Source organism: Panthera uncia, assembly GCF_023721935.1.
Source record: "Panthera uncia isolate 11264 chromosome E2 unlocalized genomic scaffold, Puncia_PCG_1.0 HiC_scaffold_19, whole genome shotgun sequence".
In the NCBI taxonomy this organism is placed as follows: Eukaryota; Metazoa; Chordata; class Mammalia; order Carnivora; family Felidae; genus Panthera; species Panthera uncia.
In genome coordinates, this window is record NW_026057588.1 from 3,431,443 (window position 1) to 3,441,279 (window position 9,837).

General features: G+C 47.3%; 1 protein-coding gene across 1 annotated transcript in view; it reads right to left on the minus strand.

The window, feature by feature from the left end:
- Positions 1-2,842, minus strand: part of LOC125915821 (zinc finger protein 470) — a 46,599-nt gene extending 43,757 nt beyond the window's left edge. The window contains exons 1-2 of the mRNA XM_049621846.1: positions 2,264-2,842; positions 1,665-1,756 (exon numbers count right to left, since the gene is read on the minus strand). Of these exons, the coding sequence (XP_049477803.1) occupies positions 1,665-1,756; positions 2,264-2,483 (312 nt within the window). The 5' untranslated portion in view covers positions 2,484-2,842. The remainder of the gene's footprint in view (positions 1-1,664; positions 1,757-2,263) is intronic.
- Between the last annotated feature and the right edge of the window lie 6,995 nt (positions 2,843-9,837).

Consider the following 9,837-nt stretch of genomic DNA (forward strand, 5'->3'; position numbering starts at 1 on the left):
TTGTGCCCCACAAGCCAAGGGAAAAATGGGTCCCACCAGAGAGCAAGGGATGAGCTATTTCACAGGTTGGCAGCCAACTGCTTTTGTAAATAAAGTTTTATTGGAATGCAACCCGGCCCATTAATTTATATCTCATCTGTGGCTGCCTCAGATCTAGAAGGAGTGGAGCTCTAGAAGGCAGAGAGGAACAGCTACAGCAGTTACCATAAAACCTAAAATATTTACTACCTAGCCTTTTACACTGAAAGTTTGCCAATTGCTAAGCTACTTCAAAAGCCAATGATAATCAAAAAAGACTGAGGACGGGGGCACCTGGGTGTCAGTCGGTTGAGCGTCTGACTCTTGATTTCGGTTCAGGTCATGATCTCACAGTTCGTGGGATCAAGCCCTGCTACGGTGCAGAGCCTGCTTGGAATTCTCTCTCCCATTCTCTCTGCCCCTCCCCTGCTCACGCTCTGTCTCTCTCCAAAAAACAAACATTAGGTTGGGGCGCCTGGGTGGCTCAGTCGGTTGAGCATCCGACTTCGGCTCAGGTCACGATCTCGCGGTCCGTGAGTTCGAGCCCCGCGTCAGGCTCTGGGCTGATGGCTCAGAGCCTGGAGCCTGCTTCCGATTCTGTGTCTCCCTCTCTCTCTGCCCCTTCCCCGTTCGTGCTCTGTCTCTCTCTGTCTCAAAAATAAATAAACGTTAAAAAAAAAAAAATTTAAAAAAAAAACCAAAAACATAGGGGAGGGTGGGTGATGGGTATTGAGGAGGGCACCTTTTGGGATGAGCACTGGGTGTTGTATGGAAACCAATTTGACAATAAATTTCATATATTGAAAAAAATAAAAATAAAAAACAAACATCAAAAAAATTTTTTTTTAAAAAGACGGTAACTGGGCACTGCATTTGGTAATATGGAGATCACTGGTAACTTGCTTAGAAGCAGCTTGGGCGGGACGACTGGAACCCAGTGCATGTATGTATGAGCTGGCTCTCCTATTTGTGAGACACAGATGACAGACACAAACAAAACTATCTGTTACCATTTTAAGAAACCACACAATCAAGTGAGAAAAAGACAGCCTTCCATACTGCGCCGGTGCTGCCCTTCCCTCTCCCTTCAAACTCTGGCTCAAAACATCACCTCCTTTCCCGACCCCCCACCCTCCCCTTGGGCAGGTAGGAGCCAAGAGCTCCTCCAGGCGGCTCTCACCTGCACTCCGCTCTCACCTCTCACCTGCACTTGAGGACCTTGTTTGCTTCCAGGACTTTCCACAGGTTGTAAGCTCTTGGAGAGCAGGGACCGGGGCTTAGCCATCTGTTTCTCCAGGGACTGGCACAGAGCTGATACCAAACAAACCAGGTTCGGCACAAGCTACTGTCGTGCTTGCCCCAAGGAGCACCTCTGGGCTCCATCAGGGTCCCTCGGAGAGAAGCGGCCCAGCGAGGGGCTGAGTCACTTCACCAGTGAAGAATGAACACTAAATGGGATGCAGAGAAAGCAGGGTGGGAGGCCCTGGGCCACCCCTGCAGCCCACCACTCACCAGAATGTGAGGAAATGGGAACCAGCTCCCAGGACAGGCATCTTAAACTGAAAACTTGTAAAAGAAAATAAACGTTATTAAGTCCTGAAAAGCAGGACTGCATTTCCGAGAGGAGGGAGGAAATGCCAACTCACCCGAGACAAGGCTTTCAGTTCAGGTCCTGTCCCCGAGGCCTCCTGCTTCTGCCTCCTGTCCTGGAGAAGCGCAGGGCCTCTGGAAGGCAGAGCTGGGGGAACAGAAGGGAGTAGCCAGAGGCCGAGTCTACACCGCGCCCCTGACCACCGGCGTGGAATCGGTCCCTTCCTGCTGAGTCTTAAACCACAGCCATCAATCAATCGGAAAGGGCTTCAACAAGTGCAGAATCGAACGCTCGGGCACGAACAGGGCAGCACTAATTTGGAAGGGGGTGATCTGCCTACTACTACTACTCTCCCCGGGGGCTGCCACGGAGCGGAGAGGGGTTCCCCTCTCTGGGAGCATGAACTGCGGAAGTGTCCGGCTAGGCTGACCCGGGGTAAGTCAAGGTCCTTCCCTGCACCGCTGCTTGATGCTCGGACTCAGGGTAAACTTCCAACCCGGTGGGTTCCTCCGACCTACCAGCCTAGAGCCTAGGGACAACCACTCACCCGCATTCGGGCCCCAGAAGCCCCTGGCCCCAGGACCTCGCCCTCCCCGCCCTCTGAGGGGGATCGCTAGTCCCCGTCCATCAGGCCCGACCACCTGTCACCCTCACCTCGGTTCTCAGGCCCCGTCGTCACCGCTCCTCGCTGGCTCTTGGACGGGAGCCCATTCCTCCCGCGCGGCCTTCCCCGGGCTGGACGGACGAAGGCAGTCGGGGTCCCCGCAGTCCGGCCCCGGCCCGCCCCGGGCTTTGTGCTGGGGGCGCCTCGCCGCGGCGGGGACTCCTGCCCGCGGGACCCCGCGCTCCTACCCGTGCCCGCCTCCCCCTGCATGTCTGCGCGGCGCGCGCGCTCGCTCCCCCTCCCGCCCCGGGCACGCCCGGCGTCCAGCCGGCCCCGCCCCGCCCCGCGCCCACCCCGGCCGCCGAGACCCCGACACCGCCGGGCCGCACCAACCCGGGCCGCGGGCCGCTGCCGGAAGTGGGCGTGTGCAGCCACCGCAAAGCGTCCTGGGAAGTGTAGTCCCGGCCAGCGCCGCGGCGGGACTGAGCGGAGCGCAGGCTGCAAGGCTCGGGCCCTCCCTGCGCCTACACAGCGTCCGTCAACCCTTCTCCGGGCCGGCCGCTTCCGGCTTTTCCGGATCGCGGCCCCCCGGTGGTTATGGATGCCCGACCCGGGCCTGGCCGGAAGTGCAGGCCTCCCGGGGGACTGACAGCGCCCGACGGGCTTCTGGGAGATAGCGCTGGGTTCGGAGCGCGCAGGCGCAGTTCCCGGGCGGGGGCGGGGCTGAAGGCGAGGGGCGGGGCCGCAGGGTGACGCTAGGGCGGGGCAGGTGGCGCGGTCCGCGGGTGGGCGTCCCGACGGTGTCCCAGCCGACGAGATGCGGCCAAGGGCCGCGCTGGGCTTTGCCGGTGTCCAGAGTGTGATCCTGGTGGGGGCGTGTGAGTGCCGCGTGCCCTCACGTCCGATTCACTTCGCACCTTCGACCTCAGATGGGTCCCCTTGTCCCTGGACACTCGGGTCGGCCTCGGCCCCCACCCCATCCTCCAGGTGCTACGTGCCTGCATTGGTGGGTCCTGCACCTGAATGGTCTTCCCACAAACTCTCGTCGGGGCTGGTTCCCTTCTGTCACTCTCTCAGAGGGCTGCCCAAACTCGCAGTCACAGACGCCACCCACCTGGTGACCTTCACGATTATCTGAGTTAACTGATGTTTTTATTCATTTACTGTTTAGGGCCAGTCCGGAGCTTTCTGGATCCCTGGAGCTGAGCGCCTTGTTCCGCTTGGTGAATAACCTCACTTAACAACAGTGCGGGCATAATGCGTTACTACACCCACCATCGCAGAATTGAGGCTGCATGTGGTTACATTTATGTGACATTTTGTAATGTCACTTAAGACAGAAAAGAGAGCAGTGGGTGCTGGGGGCAGGAGAAGGAGGAGACTCACTACAAAAGGCACAGGGAACTTGTGGGTCTTCTGTATCTTGGTGGTAGTAGTTATGATATGGGAAACAAAAGGCAAAAGAAAAAATTAAATGTCCTTAAGTCTACAGCCCATTGGCAAGTCCTTGAAACAGGTGGACTGACCTTCCTCTAAGAGCTCAGCTGCCTTGATGATGACACTTTGCTAGGGGCAAAGGGCAATCTTAGCTTAAGGTTATCCTGGCCCTCCAGGATCCTGTGAGTCTACTTTAACATATAAAAATTTTTTGAAACTTCGTTTATCTCTCCCCCCGCCCCAAGATATATGTTGGCAATCATCCTCCAAGCTTATGGCCCCCAGATATACATCTGAAGAGTCTCATGACTGAGGTTTTACTAAACAGTAGTAAATGACCTTTTCCTAACAGCAGCTAGCCCCCTCATGATCCTAGAAACCTTGCTTCCAAAATTCCTTAGAGACTTACGCTATCCCTAACCCTCTCCCAACCTGAAGGTATATAATCAGTCATCCGTCACAACCCCAGTGCAGCTCTTTCTTCCCGTGGGTCCTGTCCCTGCACCCTAATAAAAAGCACCTTTTTGGACCAAAGATGTCTCAAGAATTCTTTTTTTTTTTTTTTTTTTTTTTTTTTTAGAGAGAGAGAAGCATGAACAGGGTAGGGGCAGAGAGAGAGGGAGACACAGAATCCCAAGACAAGCTCCAGGCTGTTAGCTGTCAGCACAGAGCCCGACGCGGGGCTCAAACTCACGAACTGTGAGATCATGACCTGAGCCAAAGTCAGACACTTGACTGACTAAGCCACCCGGGCGTCCCTCAAGAATTCTTTCTGAGCCGTCCGCTCCCAACCCCAACACTTCAAACCACATCAGTTACACAATTGTATGAATTTGGCAAAATTAGAATTCTAGGCCTAAAGTATGTTTTACTGTACCAGCTTTTAAAGACTCATGAAATTTTACACATAACATCTGTGTGTAAATGTTTCCTCATTAAAAATAAAGTTGTAAAGCCCTCATTGACATAATGGAACTGAGTTTAAGCCACTTTAATTTTTTTTTAACGTTTATTTATTTTTGAGAGACAGAGAGAACATGAGCAGGGGGATAGCAGAGAGAGAAGGAGACACAGAATCTGAAGCAGGCTCCAGGCTCCGAGCTGTCAGCACAGAGCCTGACGCAGGGCTTGAACTCACAGACTGCAAGATCATGACCTGAGCAGAAGTCAGGCACTTAACTGACTGAGCCACCCAGGCTCCTAAACCACTTTAATTAAAACACTTTCTTTGAATTGATAAAATGGCACTGGTTGGGGAGGGAGCTTAATTATGAACCAGCAAATAGAAAACCATGGGTAGAGAATATAACCTGTCCTTCTTTCTGGAACTGGCCTTGGGGTAATTATTGGTGTCTAGGACTTCTTTATGTACTGCACGTTTCTCCTAAGCTTGACCTACATCTCAGTCAGGGTTCTTTGCCTGGGTCCGGGGATAGTGTGACCCAAACAATCAATGGCCTGGGTGGTATTACAGGTGTCTTCGGTTTCTGTTTACCAGTTACCATTGTGCATGACAACTCAAGGGTGTGGACTGTCCATAACCCTCCCAAGCCCCATTATTCAGCATCAACTCTATTCTTGTCTGTCAGGGTCAGCTACTGTGGCTTTTTTATCCCTCCAGTGGCATGGGACATATGGAACAGAGAGCATTCGAACTTCACTGCACCCATTGTTATTCCTGATTGGAAGACTTCCTCCAGGATTAAAACCTTTACACAAGCATAAGTCAGAATTGAGAAACTAACAATTCTGAACATGGGACATCATACCCAGACGTGCCAGATAGTACAAGGAAATGCCCTAACCATAATGTCTTTCCAATAACTATTGTAAAACCTTCCCCCTTTTTAATAAAAAGTTTTAATGTTTATTTGAGAGAGAGAGGGAGAGCAGGGGAGGGGAAGAGATGGGTGAGGGGGAGAGAGAGAGAGAGACTGGGAGAATCCCAAGCAGGCTCCATGCTGTCAGCAGAGAGCCCTAAGCGGGGCTCAAACTCACAAAACTTGAGATCATGACCTCAGCTGAAAGCAAGAGTCGGATGCTTAACTGACGGAGCCACCCAGGCACCCCATCCCTTTTTAACTTTATAAAACCATTATATTTTTCCTTTCTTTCCTGCTTTTTTTTTTTTTTTTTTAAGTCTCTCCTAATGGCAGAAGCTTTAAGTGACCAGGTGGCATTCAGCTTCTGGTTTAATGATACCATTATTACCTCCCCTAACAGAAGGATTCCTCTACTTGGTGCTAAAACAAACCTCCCTAACACTAGAACCCAGAAATTTGAGAGAGACAGAGAGAGAGACAGAGAGACAGAGAGACAGAGAGACAGAGAGACAGAGACAGAGAGAGAGAGAGACAGAATCTTAAGCAAACTCCATGCTCAGCACAGAGCCAGACTCAGGGCTTGATCCTGTGACCCTTGGATCATGACCTGAGCCGAAATCAAGAGTCAGACACTCAACCGAGGTGCCCCAAAACATTTTTATGTTGAACCTGAGTGACTAACATTTTCTATTACCTTTTAAAGTTGACAAGCCTTGGGGCGCCTGGGTGGCTCAGTCGGTTAAGCGTCCGACTTCGGCTCAGGTCATGATCTCGTGGTTTGTGAGTTTGAGCCCCGCGTCGGGCTCTGTGCTGACAGCTCGGAGCCTGGAGCCTGCTTCGGATTCCGTGTCTCCCTCTCCCTCTGCGCCTCCCCTGCTCACGCTCTCTCTCAATAATACATAAACGTTAAAAAAACAAATTTAAAGTTGACAAGCCTTGATTTATAGTGTATGCTATTAAGTACTCCCATCATACAGGAGTTAAAGTTACCAGCATGTTGTCACTGAATGCAGAGTTGGAGAGAGAGGCACAGCAGCAACTATTATATGGTGTGTCCCCCCTACAAATGTGAGTCATAAATAAAATATGTAAATAAATGCTCAAAACTATTTGCAAACTATTGTGTTTTTATTATAATCTGTCCATTTTAGTATAAATTTATACTATAACCCATAAACATACATATACAATATATACATGTTATATATTACCTAATACAATCGTGTATTTATATGTATATATTTCTACACACCCACACATATAAACACACAAACATATACACCTTTTAACAACCAGTTCACAAAATGTCTAAACATATAACAATTAACTCTTGCAAGCCAGAATGAGCCTGTCCAAGCACACCACTGAATCAACCACTTTGCCTCTGGTGAGTTGCTGCTGGGGCTCAGGATCCCTGGGCTGCTCCACTTGCTAGAGATGAGAAGTCCCTCGGGGCACCTGGGTGGCTCAGTCGGTTAAGCATCCGACTTCAGCTCAGGACATGATCTCGCAGTTCGTGGGTTCAAGCCCCGTGTCAGGCTCTGTGCTGACAAATTAGAGCCTGGAACTTGCTTCAGATTCTGTGTCTCCCTCTCTCTCTCTGACCGCCCCCCTCAAAAATAAACAAATATTAAAAAAAAAAAAAAAAAGAAATCCCTTTCTAAGAGCATCCTCCTTTCCCAGGATGCCAGACATCTTAAGGACAGTGAGTAAAGAAATAGTGATGCTTTCCTCCTGCATCAAGGAAAGGCATTTTGGCCCTGTCTCAGGGAGCCTAATGACAAGGTAAGTGAGAAACTCAGACATGAGAAAGCAAATTCAGCATCCCAAATTTTCCAGTTCCTTCCTGTTTATCAGGCAAGATCATTTCTTGGCTTTAAATATCATTTAGTTTTGGTCAGGATTTAATAGATTTGCATTTATGTACACAGAAAATTAAGAGAAAAACACTAAACTGCACAAATTAGCACATCAAATATGCAATACCCGACGTACCTACCCATAAGTACAACCCAGTTCAAAATTTTGTTCCAACGTCTGAGGTCAAGTACTATGAAAACCTATTTTTGCAAACATCTTGTAGATTCTGATAATAAATGTTGATACTTTCGGGAGTCTTTCAACCCTTCTCTAACCTCTTTTTTTCTATATATCTCTAGGCCCCTTTAGAATCAGATTTTTTTGTTTGTTTCTTTTTAAAATCAATGAAGCCACAGTGTTGGTGAGCTAAAAGGGAAACAGGTCAGGCTTCATCCACAGTGATCTCAGGCAAAGGGTAATGAATTGGTATGGTTCCTTAAGGTTTCTTAGGGGGTTAAGAGTTTTAAAATCCCCAAATTCTCCCACAAATCATCACTCTAATAACCAGTATACCAACTGTCCCTCACGAATGCCAAACATTTTCCTTAGGAAATCTGACAAAATTGTGAATTCACTTGGCGTTACAGCTCATTCTTTGATATTTAGCAATCACAGCCAGAGTGCTACAAGGAAGGCTTTCAAGTCTATTGCAAAAATGGCTGGTGTTCTAGTCCATGCCTTAAAGCAAAAATTTTAAGTCATTATTTCTTTTGCTTTATCTTCTCCAATTCCATTATGCATGAGCCTCATCCAAACCCCTTGAACTGGCACTTTTTGTCCTTTTGATTGGTCTAAAAATAATCTAGACACAGCTGACGAGCTGTCTTACTGTTGCTGTCAAGGCATGCTTCTTGCATAGCACAAAATACGAATAGGGGCCTTCTAATCCTTCGCTCCATTTCATCCGATAACCAAACTTTCATAATAACCCACATTTTCTGAGGATGTTTTGCCTGAAACCCACTCAAGGACACCAGCTTCTGTATTGGTTAGGTTTCTTTGGTTGACAGCAAAAGAACTGAATATAATTTTAAAGTGAAAGCAAGATTACTAGTGGCAAACAATGTGGAAAGAACATGAAGCACGTCCTGCTCTAGTCATCAGAGAGGCAGGCACACAAGTTGTGGCCAAAGGATGACTCATTTTCCACTGTGTCCTGGGTCCCAAAGCGAGTTTCTGATTGGATTAAAAACTAGGTACAAATGGCAACACAAACGAAACCTCACTTAATGACATCAGAGGAAAAGTCTACATGTATTTCTGTGGGTGTGGCTTCAATTTGTATTGCAGACAAAAGTATCTGATATGTATGTTTTTTCATGATTTTAACTTTATAAATTTTAGGTATTTGTAACCATGCAATCATATTATAGTTATGAAAATCACACCCTCAATTAGTAAATTATAAGAGGTCTTTCTGTATGAAAATCTACCCCATTCTTTTCAGTAACTATATAACCTACTGAATTTTCTATAAATTAAGTGATTAGGTAACTAGTTTACTAGTGCTGGACATTTAAGCTGCTCCAAATTTCTTGCAATTCTATAATTAATGTGCATATGCATCTGTATTTCTGCACTTGTGCTTTTCAAGAAAATAAATTCCTAGATTTAGAAATGCAGCAGGGATTAGTCAACATTTAAAATGCTGACGGGTAACAAATTAGCTCTGAAGATAGCTTTTAATCAATTTATTTTCCCAATACATAAAAATATATTCTTCACATCTGCAACAGTACTGGATATTATCCATAAAATCGGGGCTGGTTTATGTTGGTGTCAAGGGCTTTTTGAAATTTCAATTTATGTGATCATTGTTGCAGTGAGGAACTTCCACGATTTTATTTGACGATTTCATTTTCACCATCTGTGAGTCGCTTGTTGATGTGCTTTGTCAGACTGTTTCTTATCCTTGCTGCTTCTCAACAGCACTTTTTAGAAGGGCTATGTCCTTCATAATATGTATATGTTTAAAGATCTCCCAACCCGTCATGTTCCTTTTAACTTAGCATAGTGTCTTGTACCATGGAAAAGCTCTAAGTCTTTTATGTGCTCCTTTCTGTCACCCTCTTTTCATGACTTCTGGACTCTGTATCCACCTTACCAAGTCTTCCTGAACTCAAAGGGTTACGAATATTCTATAGTCCCTTCTAAAATCTTAATATTGTGTTTCCTATTACATCTTTAATCCATATTCAGTGAACTTCTCTGTAAGGAGTAAAATGTGGATTTGACTTTACTTCCAGTTGGATAACTAACTGCCAAACACCATCTATAATAATCCATCTCCCCCAGCGATGTATCAAAAATATTGCTTTTGCAGGGCGTCTGGCTGACTCCTTTGGAGGAGCACGTGACTCTTGATCTTGGGGTCCCCCACACTGGTTGTAGAGATAACTTAAAAATAAACAGAAACTTAAAACAATACTACTTTTGCAACAAACTGAATTCATGGGTATATGATCTTTTCCAAAAGTTTCCTGTGATGCTGGCCTATTTACCAC